Raw genomic sequence first — 21009 nt, 5'->3', positions numbered from 1 at the left:
GGAGGAGAGGGACTCGAATGTGCCTGTGCCCCTGTGCAGGAGGAAACATGGGCAAGGACTAAGAAGGATTCAGTATCTGTATGTGAGTGAGAAAGGGTGAGTAAAGGGACCAGTGACAAGGCCCAATGAGTGTCTTCCCCAAAGCACTTTAATGCGCACACCAACCCACAGTCCCTGCCTGCCGCCTGGGCAAGAGAGGCCAGCCCATGTAGAGGTGCCTATGGCTTCCATCGCCCAGTGTGTCTAAGAGGGCTGAACCCACACACTTTCCCATCAATAAGTGAGGGGCGTGAGGATGAAGAGGCGGTCTTCTTCTTTGCGGATCCAGCGCATCAGCTTATGGATGGCACTGACGGCCGATGCCTTGGTCCCCAGGGGGCTGTAGCACATGTAGAGCTCAAAGGCACCTGTTACCTGGAGGAGGGGGCACAGGGTAGTCATCGAGGTTAAATATCCCTCAGGCCCCCTACCCAGGATCCTGATGAAGCCCAGCCCGTCCCAGGGCCACCTTACCCAGGCCAGGAGGTTCTCATTGGGGCCTGTGTAGTAGATGGTCTTGAGTGGGCGGGAGGCATTGTGAGCTCGGCTGTGCAGGTACTGGTAGAGGCCCAGCAGCCGCTCCTGCTCCTCTTCACTCGTGTACGGGGCCTCAATCTCAGGGCTGGAGATAGGGGAGTGGGTTCGCAAAGAAATGACTTCCATTGCCTTCTCTGGTGATCCAGAAATAACTATGCCTAGCCAGAGAGACTCTGCCATGAGTCCTACCCTCCAAATGATCTCCCAGGACAAGGCAATGTCTACCTACCACAGAAGACTCCAGGACAGGGCTGGGCCCTTCCAGACTGAAGCCCTGTTCTTCTCCCTCCCCTGAGTTCATGGCATCTTTGGTTATCTTCCCTTGGAGAGCTGCCAATCTAAGTTTCAGTGTCTAAGACAGAGTGACAGGTCTGAAGTGGAGGGAAAGTAAGTGGGAACTCAAAAAGGAGTAATGTGACGATAGAAGCTGCCCCAGCCTCTCTGTTAGAGGAGTTCTGCATCCTGGACTGGATCAAAATGATCCCTAAGGCAGACTTGCTCCAGGGCAGGAGATCCAGGAGACCTCTGTTCCAGCTTCCTTCCCTGGGTATATTGGGCATTTCAAGGCTTCCTGGGTAACAACGTGGAAAGGTGTATGCCCATTGGGAGTAGAATGATAGGGAGACTGGGTCCCTGATGTCAGAGTGAAACAGACCCAACATGTCAGTCATTCCCAGAGGGGTTCTCAGCTTCAGGATTGCATCAGGACTCAGGACCAATCCTCCCCTAGATCCCACTGCGCCCCTATCTCCCTCAAGCAGTGTCCCCAAGGCCCTCCCTCACCTGGTGAAGAGTCCTGAGCTTTTTGACTTATAGAGGAAGTGGCGTAGGTCAGGGATGCCCACTTGAGCAACACTGTAGTAGGGTGTGCGCAGTGCCTCCCGCAGCGCCAGGTGGGCTCCGCGCTTCCGCAGGCGCTCCTGAAAGCGGCGGCGGCAGTCAGAGACTGCAAAGAAGTCCTCGCGGTCGGTGGAGACGAGCAGCAGGCAGAGATCGGTGTCAGGCTCCAGGTAAGAGATGTGTGCGTGGAAGAAGCCGGCTGCATTAAACTTGGGCAGGCACACGGGCGTCCAGGCCTCGCCCTCACGGAAGGACGAGGAGGAACTTATGAGGTTGAAAAGCAGGTGCAGGTCGATGGGGTGCAGGAATTGGTCCTTGCGGCGCACTAGCGCCACGAGCTGGTTGCGCGCCAGCAGGATGGAGAAGACAAGGCTGCGCGCACGCGCCTGCTGCAGGCTGGCACTCACCGCGTCACGCACCGCCGCCGCCAGGGGCAGGCACCGCGCCGCCCCCATGAGGAAGCTGGGGTCTCGCGCCATGAGCTGCAGCAGGTTGTCGGTGATGCGCTCCGAGCCCGAGAGCAGGCGCCGCAGGTCGTAGTTCTGCTTCTGCTGGAAGATGTGGCTCAGCTGCGCGCCCGTAAGAAGGCTCAGGATCTGGTAGTAGATGTAGAGCAGCTCCTGCGCCAGTTCCTGCGCCGACTGCCTTGTGCGCGCCACTGCCACCAGCACCAGTGGGCTCCGGCGCACGAATACTACCTTGTAGCCATCTGAAGGTGGAGGGAGGAGGCGTCAGCTTCTCCGGGAAGCCTCCCGGGATTGGCCTTGCCCAGCTCCCTCGGAGCCCTGGCTTCCTATGCAGTTTGTTGCCTTCTACATCCTCTCCACCCTCCCTCAGAGCTCTGCACACAGTAGGGACTTAAGGATGATGAAGATAAAAACAGGAGCCCGAGGTCCCCTTTCCCTGAGGACTCCAGGTCTATCCCTGCCACTTGATTCACAGACTGGCACCAGCCAAAATGCAGTGAGCACTTCAGAAAAACATTCTTGTGTTAAATGGCAAGCTGGGTGGGGCCCAGGACCTGGGACTTTTTGGTCACCTCCTCAGACTTCTGGTTCTCTCCAAGGGCAAAGCCCATGTCAGAGCCACTTGGCCCTCACAATAGCCCTATAAGGCAGTCTGTTGCTATCCATGTTCAGAAGACAATATCAAAGCCTAATGAGGTGGAGGGACTGCCCTTGGTCACATAGCACATCCCAGCCCTCTATACCCGGGGGCTCCAAAACCTGCTATGAATTAACCCTGGCCAGGGGAGCCCTCCCTACCCCCCTTTCCAGGTGGCTCACCTGCATGGATAGAACGAATGGCATTCTTGTCTGCCTCCAGGAAGGACACCAGGGCCACCATGACACCCATGGTGCTGGAAAGTGCCTCCTCTGACCCATAGCGGGAGTACACAGGCTTCCCCGCCTCGCTCAGCACAAAGACATGCTTCTGGTGCAGTCGCCATGCCTCAGCAGCCTCCTCCTCATCCCCCTCGCCTGTCCCCTCCCTGGGAGGTTCTGTGGCTGGCTGCCCAGCTGCCCCTGAAGACTCTGGCCAGTCCTCAGAGCTTCCTGGCAGCATCTCCTCCTGTAGGTCTCGGGCCACACCTGTCAGCTGGGTGCTCAGCTCACTGAAGTCCTGGCTGATCTGGCGCATGTCTGCAGGCAATGGTGGGGGACCCCCAGCACCCTCCTTGGGGCTGTCCCCAGAAGCTGCCCCATCCTCCGATTCCGTCAGGTCCTCGTAGGAACGGGCATGGACGAACATGGCACCCTCCTGCCCGGCACCTGGCGGCCAAAAGCACTGGTGCTTAGAGCAGTAGTCGCTGGCAGATCATCTTACCAGCAAGGTATCCAAAATGGCACTCTAACCTTACTGCCTGTCCTGGCAAGACAAGCCACTGTTACCTCCTACTACTGCCTGCTAGGAGTTATGCCTCCTTGCAACTTAGAGCCCACCAGATTCCTCCCATCACACTGGGAATAAGACCCAAACCCCTCATGGTTGTGAGGGCGGCTGGTATCTGCTTGCTGCTCTCATTCTCATCTCACAGTCCTTATCCATTCCAGTCATACTGACCTTCATCCCCCTGCTCTTTGGACATCCTCAACATGCCCCCATCTACCTCAGGGCCTCTGCACCTGCTGTTCCCTCTACCTGGAAGGCACTCCCACCTCCTCATGGGGCCGGCTCCTTGTCACACTTCAGCTCTCAGCAAAGATGTTAGCTACCTCCTCACCTGACCTCCAACCCCAGGCACTCTATCACATCTCCCTCCTTGATTTCTCTTGTGCCACTTGTCAGTTATCCTTCTCAACCACAGAGGGGTTCCTCCAGAGGGGCAGGAACCTGGTTATTCACTGCCGTGTGCCCAGCACCTCACCCTGTGCCTGGAATACTTCTGTGTTCAGTGACTCTCCCTGCGAGAAGTCTCCCTGACCCTGCTCAGGCCATAGTTCCTACCCTACTCCAATTGATGACCCTACTAGCCTGTGGCTCCCCTAAGGCAGGGACCATGTCAGTCTTTCTTTGCTGATTTTTTTTTTTGACAGAGTAATTCAACAGGTGTATTTTGAGTCTCTATGATGAGTTCCATACTGTACTAGGTCCTAGGGATACAACCACTCTGTGCTCAAAGAGCTCACAATCCTGTGGACTAGAGATGTGCAATACATATATTAAAAAATTACAAAATAATGAGTATCCTGTAGAAAGCATGGTCAGAGCAGGCAGGCCTAATTTGTGAGGAGGTGACATTTAAGCTGAGAGCTGAGGGAGGGAGAAGGAGCCAGGAAGGTACACCGTAGACCCAGGGAATAGGAGGAGAACCCATGCTGGCAGCCAGACAACACAGGGTGAGTAGCCCAACATGAGGTGGAGAGGAAGGCTGGACACAGGTGGACTGTGTCCAGTTCCCTGCAGTATCCCCCTGCACCTGACAAACAGCCCAGGAGTGACCTGACAAATGTGTGAATGACCGGGAGTGAAAGACTGGTTGGGAATCCCAGTTGCCTGGGAGGCTGCTCTCGCTGTCAGCTTCCTGGAGCTGCACACCCTGCCCGTACCTGGCTCCATTCCCTGAGCCAGTCCTGGTGTGGGGCTCTCAGCTCTCTCCATACTCTGCCCATCAGAAGGAGCCAATGTGCCATCAGGGCATTCGCTGCTTCTCTTTCTCTGCATGTCAGCAGCCATCCTTTGGGCTCTCCTGTGGGATAAACAAAGGCATCATCAAGGGTAAGGGGAAAGGTGCTGGTGGCAGGGGTCACCGGCATAATTAACAGTGGTAAGTACAGGAAAGCATCCTTCATCAGGACCCAACTAGCTCAAACCCCTTGGGGAATGGGTTCTGAGTAGTCCCCTCTAAAAAACGAAGTATGGGGGTGCCTGGGTGGCTCAGTTGGTTAAGTGTCTGCCTTTGGCTCAGATCATGATTCCAGGGTCCTGGGATCGAGCCCCACGTTGGGCTCCTTGCTCAGTGGGAGGTCTGCTTCTCTCTCCCTCTGCTGCTCCCCCTTGTGCACAAGCACTGTTTTTCTCTGTCATTCTGTCAAATAAATGAATAAAATCTTTAAAAAAAAAAAAGTTGCTCTTTTTCTAAATAAAAAAAGGAAGAATTGGGACACCTGGGTGGCGCAGCGGTTTAGCGCCTGCCTTCAGCCCAGGGTGTGATCTTGGAGTCTCAGGATCGAGTCCCGCGTCGGGCTCCCTGGATGGAGCCTGCTTCTCCTTCTGCCTATGTCTCTGCCTCTCTCTCTCTCATGAATAAAAAAATAAAATCTTAAAAAAAAAGAAAGAAAAGGAAGAATTCATCTACCTATTCATTATAGAAAACTTGGAAAATACAACAAAGTCTAAAGAAAGAAATGTCACTGGGGCACCTGAGTGGCTCAGCGGTTGAGCATCTGCCTTTGGCTCAGGACATGATCCCAGAGTTCTGGGATCTAGTCCCACATCAGTCTTCCTGCATGGAGCCTGCTTCTCCCTCTGCTTATGTCTCTACCTCTCTCTTTCTGTGTTGTTCATCAATCAATAAATAAAATCTTAAAAAAAAAAAAAAAGGAAAGAAATGTCGCCATTCTCCTGGCATTCAGGATCTTTCACTCTTCACATTTTGGTGCATTTCCTTCCATTTTTAAAAAAATGTACATAAAAGATAAATAGTTTTATTTTTTTTTACAAACTGTTAACAGCAGCTAACACTAATTGAGCACCAAGGAAGTGTGAGCTAAGAGGTTCAGTGGACAGTTATCTAAGCCTAATCACTCCACTCTAGCAGGTGTCCTGTCTCAGGTTAGCTTTATAGATAAAAGGACTGAGGCTGAGAGTTTTAAATGTCTTGCCCAATGTCACAACAGGGAAGGAGTACTGGAGCTGGGACTTGAAACAATTCTATATCCTGGTGTCTTTCACTGCACAGCCTACCATGAACATTTCCCCATTAATTTTTTTTAAAGATTTAATTTATTCATTCATGAGAGACACAGAGAGAGAGAGAGAGAGAGAGGCAGAGACACAGGCAGAGGGAGAAGCAGGCTCCATGCAGGGAGCCCGATGAGGGACTCAATCCAGGGTCTCCAGGATTACACCCTGGGCCAAAGGTGGCGCTAAACCGCTGAGCCACCCGGGCTGCCCTCTTTTTTTTTTTTTTTTTTTTTAAGATTTTATTTATTTATTCATGAGAGACACACAGGTAGAGGCAGAAACACAAGCAGAGAGAGATAAGCAGGCTCCATGCAGGGAACCCAATGTAGGACTTGATCCTGGTCTCCAGGATCACGCCCTGAACTGAAGGCAGGTGACAAACCGCCAAGCCACCCAGGCATCTTAGGCTTGCTTTTTTCTGAATACACTTTTGTACTTTCTGAATTTGGCACCAAGGCTTGCCTTACAAGTTACCAACAACTTTGGACATAACAGTTCTCAGGGCCCTCTGATGACCAGGACAGACAGCTTGATCTCCCAGTTCTGTAGCCTCAGGGCCTGGTGAAGGTGGCTATGAGTGGATGGCAGGGATAACGAAGTATGGCTGTTGGCTTGTATGGCTTACTTGGAGTCACCCCTAGGGCCCCTGAATGGCAAGCTGAAGGATCCTCATTTGGTAGGCAATATACATTCCCAGGGAAGGAGTTCCATCTGATGCATTGACCCTTTCGTGAAGAGAAATCTGGATGGATAGGCTAGAAGGGCAGCAAAGACCAGTCAGACTCATGAAGAGGTCATGCAGCAGGCCAGGGGCCTGGGAGGGACTGGTGTCAGTGACCCTCCCCCTGTCTCCTCTAGGGCAGAGTCATAGGGAATAACTGAGGCCTTGTTTCCTACATACTGCAACCTTGAGCAAATGACTCCTCCCTGAGCCTGGCATGAAATAGGTACTCAGAAACATTCATGAAGAATGTGATCTCAAAGAGACAGTGACCGCAGGTTGTTATCTCAGATTGTCTGTATCCACGAACACTCTCTCAGACCTCCCACTCCATCACACCAGAGTTCCCATCAGGGAGCTCCTGTATGTATCCAAAGAACTGACTTTCAAGCTCTTTTTTTCCCTTCTTCTTCTTTTGGTCATCTTTGTTGTAAGCTATGGAATCCTTTCTTCAAATGAGTCTTTTGCAGAAGCTCAATGTGCAAAACAGACAGGGAGGCTGGTGGCCATTCCTGCACTGAACCTGGAGCATCACAGAACAAGTGAAGGCTGGGCACCACTGGCCAACAGCACCATCCTACACAGAGCAGGACCAAAGGAAGGTCATTTGGGAGAACAGCCACCTTTGGGGATTTTCTAGGCCACTTATCCCACCCATCAGGACAATCAAGAGTGATGGTTCCTGGCATGAGTCAGAGCCCAGGGGACCACCTTGGGCTACTTTGTCTGACAATGGGCCAGAGTAACTATGAGGCTACTTGCCCTCAACAGCAACCTGTTCAAGAAAGGTCTGCTCAGAGACAGAGATGGAGACCAAAGAGGCCAAAACAACCATTATAACACCACAGAGGCCAGGGCAGTGGGTGCCACAATAAGTATGGCATGCCTAGGTCTTCAGCAAGAAGATACAGGCCACATGAGAACCTTGTAGACCATTATTTCACAAGCTAACCTGAAAGCCAGATTGGGGCCTGCACTGCTATGGGAAGAGAGTGTGACTCCAGAGAGACCATGACCAGACAGAGGGCAAGCTGCTACTGACAGTCCAGGGTTGTGGCCAGGGCTTCTGGATCTGGCTCCCTTGATGGAAACCTGGATTGCGGGATGCCTGGGTGGCTCAGCGGTTGAGCCCCTGCCTTCGGACCAGGGCATGATCCTGGGGTTCCAGGATCGAGTCCCACATTAGGCTCTCTGCATGGAACCTGCTTCTTTCTCTGCCTATGTCTCTGCCTCTCTCTTTGTCTCTCATGAATAAGTAAATAAAAGCTTTAATTAAAGAAAAAAAAAAAAAAAAAGGAAACCTGGATTGCTACGTGCTTACTTCCAGGAAGAAGGTCCAGAACCTTTGTTTTAAATTACCACATTTCTGTGTTGACTCACTTTCCCACTTTCCTAGTCAGTAAGTTCTCACCTTCTCTCTTTTCCAACTTCCTTCATCTGCTTCTCCCCCACTCACTCAGCACTATCCGTGATACCACTGAGGATACAGAAGTTAGCAAAAGAGAATTTCCAAGATTCCTACCATGACCTCACCTCATCTGCCAGACTCTGCCTTCCTTCTCACTGAAGATGAGCTGTCGATGCTCCATTGGGGCAAACTCTTCCACTCCTGTCCCTCTTGCCGATGCAAGCACAAGTGCATGGCTTCCGCAGCTGTCCCTTTTTCCCAGATCATTGTTTCCCCCCACTCCCCTATCATATCACCAATATGCTGATGCTTCATCCATTTTCAAAACACCTTCCTTTAGGTGTGTTTGCTCCATTATAATTCACTGAGCTGTACTTTTGATTTGTGAACACTATGTCTTATTTCTTTTTTTTTTTTTAAAGATTTTATTTATTCATTTATGAAAGACACACACAGAGAAAGGCAGAGACACGGGCAGAGGGAGAAGCAGGCTCCATGCAGGGAGCCCGGTGTGGGACTCGATCCCGGGTCCTCAGGATCATGCCCTGGGCTGAAGGCAGACGCTCAACCATTGAGCCACCCAGGCTGCCCAGTCTGTCTTATTTCAATTAAAAAGGTAAAACAAAGGGCACCTGGGTGGCTCAGTTGGTTGAGTGCCTTCGGCTTGGGTCATGATCCTAGGATCCTGGGATTGAGCCCTGCATCAGAATCCCTGCTCCCCGGGGAGCCTGCTTCTCCTTCTCCCTCTGCCTGCTGCTCCCCCTGCTTGTGCTGGCTCTCCTTCTCTGTCAAATAAACAAAAATCTTAAAAAAAAAAAAAAAAAAAGTTAAAACAAACCTCTCCTTAACTCTACATTCCCCTCTAGGTTCCACCTCATTTTTTTGTTGTTGCCTTTTATAAAACCAACCAATCAACCTCGAAAGAGTAAATAATACTTGAAGTTTAATTATATAGGCTAAGTTATGCTGTATAAAAATGAATGCCGGGATCCCTGGGTGGCGCAGCAGTTTGGCGCCTGCCTTTGGCCCAGGGCACGATCCTGGAGACCCCGGATCGAATCCCACGTCGGGCTCCCGGTGCATGGAGCCTGCTTCTCCCTCTGCCTATGTCTCTGCCTCTCTCTCTCTGTGACTATCATAAATAAATTTTTAAAAAAATTTAAAAAAATGAATGCCAAAGTGGTAGAGGCTTTACACATGAAGGCTTATTTTTTGCTCACACAAAATCTAGCATGGGTCTGGTCATAATTTAGCTTCCTTCCAAGCTGTGGTTCAGGAATCCAAGTTACTTGCATCTCCTAGCTCTGCCACTGGAATACGTGGAAGACGGGGCTGGAAGGTCATGTATCAGCTGTTGAATACTTCAAAGCCCAAATTGGCCAGGACTAGTCCCATAGCTAGAGGAACTGAGAAACATGGGGAGTCATGGATATTTGGTAATCAAGAAGTACATCTGCCACAGCCTCTCCATGTCTCCTGCTCACTCTTGAAGCCATTCCAACTAGACTTGTGCCTTCATTTCTGTAGTAACACCACTCCCATCAAGGCTGTCAGTTAACCTCAGGATCCTCTCGCTTCACTCAGCGGCAATGGATACAGTTGATCATTTCCTCTCTTTTGAAACATTTTTTTCTTCTTGGCTCCTGGTACACCAACCACTCTCCTTCCATGATTCCCCTCCTACCTCATGGACCATTTCTTCTAAGTCCTTTTTGCAGTTATTCTCACAGTTAGGAGACCCAGGTTTCAGTCCTTAGATCCCTTTTCTGTGTTCATCAATCACTGGTAGCCTTATTCAGTCTCATGATTTGAAATCCCATTGATACATTAATGATTCCAATTTTTATTTCCAATGCTGATCCCTCTTCTGACTTCTAGAGGCACACACATTTAACCATCTACTTGATGTATGCCCTTGAATGTCTTACAGTATTTCAAAGTTATATGTCCAAAACTGAGTTTCTGATCCTTTTCTTAGAAACTTATTCCTCCCAGAGTTTTCTTCATCTCAATGAAAGACAATGTCATCCTTTCAGTTATTCAGCAAAAAAAATTTTGGAGTCATCTCTTTTCTTTACACCTCATATACCAAACCATTAGCAAATCCTGTCACCTGTACTTCGGAATACAGGTGCACCCAGTAAAATGTCTCTCTTGTTAATATTTTCCCCACAGAATTCCTTTTAGTATTTAATACCCAACTGTGGTAGCCAGCCTTCAAGATGGTCCCCAGTGATCCTCAACTCCTGGAATTCATGCCTTTGTGTACTCCCCTCCCACACTGAGCAGGGCTCATCTATGTAACTAACAGGATAATGTGAAAATGACAATGTGTGATTTCTGGGGCTAGGTCATAAAAGATATTGTGGCTGCTGCCTTTCTCTCTTGGATCACTCTCTCCCTGTGGAACCATTAGCCATGTTGTGAGGACACTTGAGCAGCCCTGCCAAGAGAACCTCATGACAAGAAACTGCGACCTGCAAAGAGCCAGTATCAAATGTGCCAGTCGGGATCCCTGGGTGGCGCAGCGGTTTGGCGCCTGCCTTTGGCCCAGGGCGCGATCCTGGAGACCCGGGATTGAATCCCACGTCGGGCTCCCGGTGCATGGAGCCTGCTTCTCCTTCTGCCTATGTCTCTGCCTCTCTCTCTCTCTCTGTGTGACTATCATAAATAAATAAAAATTAAAAAAAAAAAATAAAAGCAAAAAAAAAAAAAAATCAAATGTGTCAGTCATGTGAATGAGCAAACCTGGAAGCAAATCATCTAGCCCCAGTCAAGCCTTCAGGTGACTGGAACATCATGAGAGAACCTGAGCCTGAATCATCCAGCTAAGCTGCTCCCCAAATGTTCCCAAATTCTCATAAGAATTGCATGAGATAATAAATATTTATTGTTGTGTTAAGCTGCTAAGTTTTGGGGTAATTTGTTACACAGCAATAGCTAATACAACAAACTTGTATTTGATTCAGCTTATGTTTAAGGAGAAAAAATGCATATTTACAACATCAAACCATTTTAAACAAAGCAATGTGCATGTAAAGCCTCAAATTACATTCCAAATCAGATAGAACATCACTGAGTGGCAACAAAAGGGGCTTACTTGCATTGTGGTTGTTGCAGGTACTGAAAGAAGCCATGATACTGCAGCAAAGCAGCAAATACTGTTTGGTGATTAGGAGGAAATTTTTTAAGCATTTTATATCCTAACCCTATACCTTACTAGGCATATATTAGGTATATATTTTTCCTGTGATTTAGTACTATTTTAGAAAATTTGAGATTTGGGTTACTGAGGGAAGCATTATACTTTTCCCCATTTAAAAGGGGAAACAGATACCAAGTTAGTGATTCTAGACATAATGCCCAACTTTTGTAGATGACTGATGTTAAATGGGAAATGCCCATGTCCAGAATCTGACCACTGCTCATCACGGCCACCACTACCACATTGGTCCAGGCTACCCGTTCTCTCTCTAGGAGTATCGTACCTGTCTTTTAACCAGTCTCCCTACTTCTGCCTTTGTCCCTGCACAGTCTATCCCTCGCACAGCACTCAAAGTGATCCTCTTGAAAAAGAAGTCAGGTCATGTAACTCCCCTGCTCACAACTTTATAATGGTTCCCACTCATTCAATGAGAAGCCAATTTCCTCACAGCAGTGTACAAGGCGCCACTCTATCTACCCCGCCATTACTTCTTCGACCTCATCTCCTATCCCTTCCCCCACTCGCTTTACTTTAGCCCAGCCACACTGATCTCATGGCTTTCCTTTGAGATAATATAAATGTAAATCCTGGGATCCCTGGGTGGCGCAGCGGTTTGGCCCAGGGCGCGATCCTGGAGACCCCAGATCGAATCCCACATCGGGCTCCCGGTGCATGGAGCCTGCTTCTCCCTCTGCCTGTGTCTCTGCCTCTCTCTCTCTCTCTCTCTCTCCCTCTCTGTCTCTGTGACTATCATAAATAAATAAAAAATTTTAAAAAAATTTAAATGTAAATCCTGAGCACTTCTTCACTTGCCCTTGCTGAGCTTTCTGCCTGGACCATGTCTTCCTGCCTTTCCCTCTGCCCCTCACCTTCCCTATTCCACTGCTTGGGCTAGATATTGACATGACCCACTCTCTCACCTCCTTCAGGTTGTTGCTCAAGTGTTACCTATCAGAGAGGCCTTCCTGCAATATCCCTGATTCTCATCCCTTTTGCCCTGCTGCATTTTTCTACATTGAAGGTCACCCTGTGATCTGCCACAAATTTCAATATGTCAACTCCACACACAGGAAGACTTTAATTAACATTTGCCAGATAAATAACTTTGGAAGGGAAAAGGTGAAAGATCCTCAAAGAACATCCAATTATAATGCAGCCTCTAGAGACACTGGTCTGTGGAGAAGACTTGTGTTTGGGAGTAGTCAAGTGCTCAAGAACAATGGCCCTGGAGTCAGAGGGACCTGGATTAACCTGGTTTGGTTTTATTAGTCTTTTTTTTTTTTAAGATTTTTATTTATTTATTTATTTATTTATTTATTTATTTATTTATTCATGAGAGACACACAGAGAGAGGCAGAAACATTGGCAAAGGGAGAAGCAGGCTCCCTGTGGGGAACCTGATGCGGGGACTTGATTCCAGGACCCCAGGATCACGACCTGAGCCGAAGCCAGACGCTCAACCACTGAGCCACCCAGGTGTCCCTGGTTTTATAAGTCTTTAGTTTTCTTATCTATAAATAGGGATAATGATAATACTGATTCACTGGGTTGTGGGAGGATTAAATGAGATAACCTATAAGATAACCTGGCTCAGAGTAGGCATTTGTACATGCAGCGGCTGCCATTAGTACACCATGAGTATTTTTACTTAGCATTCAGACCATATGTAGCTGCACTTTCACACAGATCCAACGGTTTCTGCCACGTAAATCAGTCCTTTGAGAATTGGCTCACCCTGAGTGAAATGACCTGGGAAAACATGATTCTGACCTCATGAAGCCAGGTAGGCTCTGGCCTGAAGTGAGCCACCTGTGATGTCCAGTCAAAGAGTTGTCTGTGGGCCTAGGACTGGAGTTCCTCTAGGCTTACTGGCTCTTCATTTGGCCTGATGTTGCAGGAACAGACCATTGTTTTTCTGCTGCAGCTGCTGGGAGTCTCTCCCAACTCTTTGGTCTACCACATGCCCCTGCTCTATGCCTTGCACCTTTGGTTTAAAGACCCAAACAAGGTCTACAGCAACTTACTCAATATACCGGGCCCCACTACCCACTGATCCATTGTGGGCTTTAGGTGACAGCCCAGTATGGCTAAGTGGTACTCAGCATGGTACATGCATGGAGTGAGGACAGGGTCAGCTGGCTGGGGCTAGTGATGGCTTCCTTTACATTTGTTCCCCTGCTATCTGAAATCATGTAGCACCTCAGCATCTCCAGGACTAATATGGGGATCCAGCCAGATCCAGGCCCTTCGTGGCAGACAGGGCCCCAGTGAGGCTGTGCTGTAGCTGTTTCAGCAGGATGCCTACTCCGTGCTGAGAGCATGGCCTGGTACTTGTCACTGTTGGTGGCCACTCCCCTCTCTGACAAAGACTGCTCACCCTCCCCCAGCAAACTGGAACCCAGAAACGGTGGCTCACCCAGTACAAGGGTCAGACGCGTTATCTGAGCCAGGGCACCCTGAGAGCAAAGTCTAAAGCCCCAGGACACTTCCAGGAGCTCCCTGGCTTACCCCACAGTCACCTCTGTTGATCTTTGAGAGGACTTTACCGGGGGAAATGTGGGTGCCTTGGGGGCGGGTCCTATCTGGCTACTGATCCCTGCAGGGCTTTGCCCTCCCAGCCAAAGAAAGGGTTTCGGTCCTCGCCTTTTGTATTCTCTACTTGGAGGCCAACCGGCTAAGGCACCCCAAAGAGACTGAGACCTCCTACCGCAAATAGCAGCGTGGGCAGCAGGGGAGCCCTGTCTTTGAGCCCCTCGCCCAGAGGATGACAGCTCTCCCGTCTCTCGGTACCTCCAGGCCACGTGGATTGGCAGTCGTACTCACCTGTTTCTCTGGGGGGCCCTGGACGCACAGAGATTGGCGGTCACTGCACTCTGCCGGACCCCCGGGAGAGCACGGGTGCCCGGCCGGACCTGGACCGAGAACGCAGGTTCGCGGGGCCACGGCCCCCTGCGGATGCAGACATGGCCACTGCGCGGGCCACCGCCCCCTCCCACTGCCCCTCGCCGGGTCGGCCGGCCCAGGAAGACAGCCCTCGCCGGCCTCTCGTGGCGGAGGCCTGGCTCCAGCCTCTCGGCCCAGCCCTGCCCGCCCCGAGGTGCATTGTGGGAAATGTAGTCCGGCGCTCGCGGCGGCCTGCGGCACCCTGGGGCGGGGCGGGGCGCGAGATCCTGGCAAAGTCGGGGGCGGGGCCTGACCAGGGTCAGGATTTGCCTCGGGCTGCACCGCCTTCTCCTACGCGGGGGTCCTGCACCAAGGGCGTCCCGGGAACCGGGACCAGGGTGGGCGGCAGGCCCAGACTTCCAAGCCCCTCCGGCCCCGCCAACTAAAGGTTTATTTCACGGGAGAGAAGGAGACGTTGGGGTTGTTTCCTCTATTGACCATGTAGGGCAGTACAAGTTTGGAGGCTGGATAAATGTCCTTAGTGGATCCAGCTACACTGGATGTAAAGCATGTAAACACATCAATTGTTGCTAAAATCATCCTTTTAGCCATGTTTTAATATATCAGGATGAGGTTCTAAAACAGTTCTCGGGCAGCCCGGGTGGCTCAGTGGTTCAGCGCCGCCCTCAGCCCAGGGCCTGATCCTGGAGACCTGGGATCGAGTCCCACGTCAGGCTCCCGGCATGGAGCCTGCTTCTCCCTTTCTCTGTATCTCTCATGAACAAATAAATAAAATATTAAAAAAATAAATAACATGAAACAGTTCTCAACTTTGCACGTGAAATGACCTGGGGAAATTTAAAAAATCACTATGCCTAGAGATTTTGATCATTTCTAGACATTTTGATTTAATTGAACGGGGATGGGACCCAGGCATCAGTATCTATTTAAAAGCTTCCCAGGACGGGCATCCCTGGGTGGCTTAGTGGTTTGGCGCTGCCTTGGGCCCATGGTGTGGTCCTGGAGTCCCAGGATCAAGTCCTGGGATCGAGTCCCGCGTCGGGCTCCCTGCATGGAGTCTGCTTCTCCCTCTGCCTTGTCTCTGCCTCTCTCTCTCTGTGTCTCTCATGAATAAATAAATAAAATCTTAAAAAAAAAAAAAGCTTCCCAGGTGACGTGCCAGGGCAAGGAACCATTGCTTTGGGCATTTGTAATTTCCTAGAAACAAAGCAATTCCAACAACAGGAAAACATAAGGCTTTCCCAATTCTATTTTTGAAGAACAATTTAAAGAAGTAAAATTTGGGACGCCTGGATGGCTCAGCCGTTGACCATCTGCTGTGGGCTGGGGTCCTGATCCCAGTATCCCAGATCCACTCCCGCATGGAGCTCCTTGCGGGTAGCCTGCTTCTCCCTCTGCCTATGTCTCTACCTTTCTCTGTGTGTGTCTCTCATGAGTAAATAAATAAAATCTTTAAAAAAAAATAAAGAAGTAAAATTAGAGGGACGTCTGGATGGCTCAGCGGTTGAGTGTCTGACTTCAGCTCAGTGCATGATCCTGGAGTCCCCGGATTGAGTCCCACATTGGGCTCCCTGGATGGAGCCTGCTGCTCCCTCTGCCTATGTCTCTGCCTCTCTCTCTGTGTCTCTCAATCTTTAAAAAAAGAAAAAAAAAAAGTAAAATTAGAGGAAAATGAAAACTGCTCATGTTTTCTCTGAAGAAATGAAATCTTGGGCAGCCCCAGTGGCTCAGCGGTTTAGTACTGCCTTCGGCCCAGGGTGTGATCCTGGAGACTGGGAATTGAGTCCCACGTCAGGCTCCCTGCATGGAGCCTGCTTCTCCCTCTGCCTGTGTCTCTGCCTCTCTCTCTGTGTCTCTCAGAATAAATAAATAAAATCTTAGAAAGGAAGGAAGGAAGGAAGGAAGGAAGGAGGGAAGGAAGGAAGGAAGGAAGGAAGGAAGGAAGGAAGGAAGGAAGGAAGGAAGAAAGAAAGAAAGAAAAGAAAAGAAAAGATAAAAGAAAGAAGGAAGGAAGGAAGGAAGGAAGGAAGGAAGGAAAGAAAGAAAGGGAAATGAAATCTCTGAAGACTCTATAGTCTTCTGGTTAATTCCCCCAAACAGTTCTAGGATGAAGGAAAAAGGCTGAAATCACTTCTTTGATTCTCCCTGCTGCTTCAAGCACCCATGTAGTGTCCTGTCTCCATCTCAGCCCTACACTAGAATTGGGAAAGTTCTGCCCCTGTTCTTCTCTCATGATCTCAGTTTGCCATTTGGAACCTATCTCCATACCACTGAAATGACTGAAATGGTGACAAAGCTGTGGCCTTTTACTGGAGATGACTTTGCATAGGGCTGAAAGCCTTGCACAAAAATTTTTTTATAAGATCTATTTTTTTTAAGATTTTATTTATTCATGAGAGACACAGAGAGAGGCAGAGACACAGGCAGAGGGAGAAGCAGGCAGAGGGAGAAGCAGGCTCCATGCAGGGAGCCCGACATGGGATTCCATCCCCGGTCTCCAGGACCACACCCTGGGCTGAAGGCGGTGCTAAACCTCTGAGCCACCAGGGCTGCCCAAGATCTATTTATTTGAGGAGGGTAGGGGCAGAGGGAGCGGTAGTCTTAGCTGGAACCTGATATGGGGCTCAATCTCACAAACCTAAGATCAGGACCTGAGTTGAAACCAAGAGTCAGATGCCCAACCGACCATGCCACCCAGGTGCTCCCCTTGCACATAATTTAAGGGAAGCTTTTTCCTCCCTTTTAGGTAAGAACCTGTGAGAAAAAGTTCAATTCCCTCACTATCTATTCCCCTGGAAAGGAGAGTGGGGGAGGAAAGAGGAATCTATCCAGGTCTTCACAGGTCACTGAGTATTTTATCTCCTTACTAGCTCAGGAGTCCAGGCTCCCTTGCTTATGGTAAATATCATTTATAATGTTTAGCATACATCCCATTGCATTGTAAGAGTTTAAACCAAGGGGTGCCTGGCTGGCTCAGTAAGTAGAGCATGGGACTCTTGATTTTGGAATTGTGAGTTTGAGACCCATGGTGGGTGAGGAGATTACTTAAAAATAAAATCTTTTAAAAAAATAAAGTTTGGGGCAGCCCCGGTGGCTCAGTGGTTTAGTGCCACCTTCAGGGATCCTGGAAACCCAGGATCAAGTCTTGCATCAGGCTCCCTGCATGGAGCCTGCTTCCCCCTCTGCCTATGTCTCTGCCTCTCTCTCTCTCTCTCTGTGTCTCTCATGAATAAATAAATAAAGTCTTAAAAAAAAAAAAAAGAAATATCCTGGCTATATTCAATTAACCAGAAATTGCACCCCATAGAATTAATCTCCATAGAAAACAAATTTAAAGTTTCTTAACATACCTAACCAGTCTCCTCAACAGTCTTTATGTTGACCTTAGGGTTTCTTCTAGAGTCTCACTCTTGCTTTCAAGCATATCTCCACCAGAGCACCACTGTCATTTGGAAGTACAGTTGACCCTTGGACAACAGGTGTTTTTGTTTGTTTGTTTGTTTTTTGTTTTTTTTTTTCAGGTGTTTTGTTATATGCAGATTCACTAATACGCACACTGTTTTCAATAAGTATATTGGAAAATGTTGAGGGAATTTGAGACAATTTATAATACATTTTTTAAAAGATTTTTTTTTTATTTATTCATGAGAGATACAGAGAGAGAGAGAAGAGAGAGAAGCAGAGACACAAGCAGAGGGAGAAGCAGGCTCCATGCAGGGAGCCTGCTGTGGGACTTGATCCTGGGTCTCCAGGTAGCACCAAACCACTGGGCCTGGGCCACCAGGACTGCCCTGTAATACATTTTTAAAAATATATATTTTTTTTTATTGGAGACAGAGAGACAGATAGAGAGAAAGCACGAGTAGGCGGGAGAGGCAGAGGGAGAAGAAGAAGCAGACTCCTGCTGAGGGTGGAGCCAGATGCTGGGTTCCATGCTGGACTCAATCCCAGGACCCCGAGATCATGACCTGAGCTGAAGACAGATGCTTACCTGACTGAGCCACCCAGTCAGGCACTCTGGATTTGGGATAATTTGAAAAAACTTGCAGATGAACTACGTAGCCTAGAAATATAAAAAAAATAAGAAAAAGTTAGGTATGTCATGAATGAATAAAATATATGTACATACCAGTTCATCTTATCATTTACTACCATAAAATATATACAAATCTATTACAAAAAGTCAAAATTTATTAACCACTCCCCACAAATACTTGTAGACTGTACATGGTGCCATTTATAGTTGAAATGTAAACAAATGTAAAGATGCAGTGTTAAATCATAACTGCATAAAATTAACTACAGAACATATTATACTACTGTAACAATTATTATTATTATTATTATTTAAAGGATATTTTATTTTATTATTATTTTTTTAGAGATTTCTATTTATTTATTTATGAGACACACACAGAGAGAGAAGCAGAGACACAGACAGAGGAGAAGCAGGCTCCATGCAGGGAACCTGATGTGGGACTTGATCCTGGGACTCCAGGATCACATCCTGGGCCAAAGGCGGATGCTCAACCACTGAGCCACCCAGGCATCCCCTACTGTAACAATTAAATAGCCACCTACTGTTGCTTTTGTGGTGAGCTCAAGTTTGCTAGTATCCACTAATTATCTCCTTGTAAGCAGTTAATCTCTCTGGTAAATTGCTTATCAGAGTAAAAAGTGACCTTTCACGGTTCTCACTATTATTAAGTAGTTAAGTTTTAAGGGAGTCAAAGTTTTTATTTTTTTTTATTTTTATTTATTTATGATAGTCACACAGAGAGAGAGAGAGAGAGAGAGGCAGAGACACAGGCAGAGGGAGAAGCAGGCTCCATGCACCGGGAGCCCGACATGGGATTCGATCCCGGGTCTCCAGGATCGCGCCCTGGGCCAAAGGCAGGCGCCAAACCGCTGCGCCACCCAGGGATCCCGGGAGTCAAAGTTTTAGGTGGATTTTCAACTCCACAGTGTGGGGCAGTTTGTGCCCCTAACCCCTAGGTTGTTCAGGGTTCAATGGTACTGTATCTACTTAGCCAAGCAAGTGGCGACATGCCCCATGTGCTTCTGGCTAAAACTTGTGCCTAGGGTACTCTCACAGGGCAAACCACTGTGGCTATTTAATAAAACATTTTTAAAAATATTTTATTTATTTATTCATGAGAGACAGAGAGAGAGAGAGAGAGGCAGAGACACAGGCAGAGGGAGAAGCAGGCTTCATGCAGGGAGGCACTAAATTGCTGAGCCACCGGGGCATCCCTATTGATCTACATTTGAATATTGGGACTGAGGATCCCTGGGTGGCTCAGTGGTTTAGAGCCTGCCTTAGGCCCAGGGTGCGATCCTGGAGTCTGGGAATCGAGTCCCATGTTGGGCTCCCAGCGTGGAACCTGCTTCTCCCTCTGCCTGCGTCTCTGCCTCTCTCTCTCTCTCTCTCTCTCTCTATGTCTATCATGAATAAATAAATAAAAATATTTTAAAAAAATGAATATTGGGACAACCCTTTCCTGTATGTCACTTTTAAAAAAATTATTTTATTTGACAGAGAGAGAGAGAGCGAGAGAACACAAGCAGGGGGAGCAGCAGGCAGAGGGAGAAGCAGACTCCCCACTGAGCAGGGAGCATGATGGGGGGCTTGATCCTAGGGGCCTGAGATCATGACCTGAGCTGAAGGCAGATGCTTAACCAACTGAGCCATCCAGGCACTCCTCTATATGTCACTTTTTGCTGATAGAAATTACCAAGAAACAGGAGTGCCTGGGTGGCTTGGTCAGTTGGGCGACAAATGACTCTTGATATCAGCTCAGGTCTTGATCTCAGGCTTGCAAGTTCCAGCTCCACATTGGGCTCCAGGCTGGGTGTGGATCCTGCTTAGTAAATAAATAAGAAATTACCAAGAAATAAATCCTAGTCTTTTGGAATAATAATAAATGCCAGTCCCAATGGCTCTGCTGCCCTGCACTATGCTGCTTCAAATTTGGGGCATTGTCACAAATAATACATTACCTGCACCTTCTGTTACCCTCCAGGTCAGGGGCCCCTCTAAATCTCTGCTTTCTGTTTGTGTGCGCCCATGATTTTCATGGACCCCGCTGTCATCTCCACAACATAGTAGTGTGGACTAGTGGGGACTAGAACAATGATAAAATAAGACCTCTTGTTCTTCTCCAGATTTATTTTCTTTTATAGCTTTAGTGGACATTTCAGAACCCAAGGGACTGTGAGGAAGTCATGGTGAACATGAAAATGCCTGATTGTGCCCTGAGGCTGGGATCTGTTCCCAGCCCTCTTGCTATGTTAAGGGTGTGACTAGGGGGAAATCCTCTCGTGTCCCTTTCAGCACCTTTAGCTGTTTCCCTTGCCTACAAATACAAGACATCTAGCACGAAGTATTTTGAGCTAAAAATAGGAACACTCAATCTTTCCCTGGAAAATCTGAAGTTTTCCTTTCTGCCTTTATTACTTCACAACTCCTGGGAAGGCAGCTGGGTTTTCAGCTTTGCTGGAAAATTTTATCCATGGTTTTGTATCCTCTGTATCTCTCCTGGTTCCTGTCTCTCTTTCTTTTTTTCCTGTCTCTTATTTTAACATTTGATCAAATCCTACTTTTGATACTGGAGAGCCATGGCCCCGAATGAGACCAAGGCAACAAGGAACAACAGACAGGACATGGTCTTTCTCTTTTCTGGGTCCTCCTCTGTGAGGATTTAGGGGCTGAAAGCAGACACATCTCACTGACTAGATCTTGTACACCCTGTTCCAGGTGAAGGTGCTGTTTGGATCAGCTCTTCTAAATAGCTCAGATTTCCTGCTCTCATGTAGTAAAAATGAACTTCAAGTACTATGAGCCCTTGTACGCTAAAAAAATAAAATTCTGGAGTGCCTGACTGGCTCAGAGGTTGAGTGTCTGCCTTTGGCTCAGGTAGAGTCCTGGAATGGAGTCCCACAAAGGCT

At 48.5% G+C, this 21009-nt stretch overlaps 1 protein-coding gene across 1 annotated transcript; it reads right to left on the bottom strand.

Moving 5' to 3' along the window:
- Nucleotides 1-126: 126 nt before the first annotated feature.
- MON1A (MON1 homolog A, secretory trafficking associated) lies at nucleotides 127-14252 on the bottom strand. Its single transcript, XM_072786158.1, has 6 exons — nucleotides 13981-14252; nucleotides 4467-4606; nucleotides 2703-3188; nucleotides 1360-2125; nucleotides 514-661; nucleotides 127-414 (listed from the first exon to the last, which is right to left on the bottom strand). Exons 2-6 carry the CDS (start codon nucleotides 4591-4593, stop codon nucleotides 274-276), a joined length of 1668 nt encoding a protein of 555 aa, XP_072642259.1. The 5' UTR covers nucleotides 4594-4606; nucleotides 13981-14252; the 3' UTR covers nucleotides 127-273.
- Between the last annotated feature and the right edge of the window lie 6757 nt (nucleotides 14253-21009).

Source organism: Canis lupus, chromosome 19 (genome assembly GCF_048164855.1).
Source record: "Canis lupus baileyi chromosome 19, mCanLup2.hap1, whole genome shotgun sequence".
In the NCBI taxonomy this organism is placed as follows: Eukaryota; Metazoa; Chordata; class Mammalia; order Carnivora; family Canidae; genus Canis; species Canis lupus.
The sequence above is the reverse complement of the archived record's forward strand: the minus strand, read 5'-3'. Positions and strand labels throughout refer to the sequence as shown.

Excerpts from the sequence above, each read along its gene's own strand:
- MON1A (XM_072786158.1), bottom strand. The coding sequence starts at position 4,593 with ATGGCTGCTGACATGCAGAGAAAGAGAAGCAGCGAATGCCCTGATGGC. Across the intron at positions 662-1,359 it reads AGCTCAGGACTCTTCACCAG|CCCTGAGATTGAGGCCCCGT; the intron begins GTGAGGGAGGGC and ends CCCTATCTCCAG. Across the intron at positions 415-513 it reads ATGAGAACCTCCTGGCCTGG|GTAACAGGTGCCTTTGAGCT; the intron begins GTAAGGTGGCCC and ends CCCCTCCTCCAG.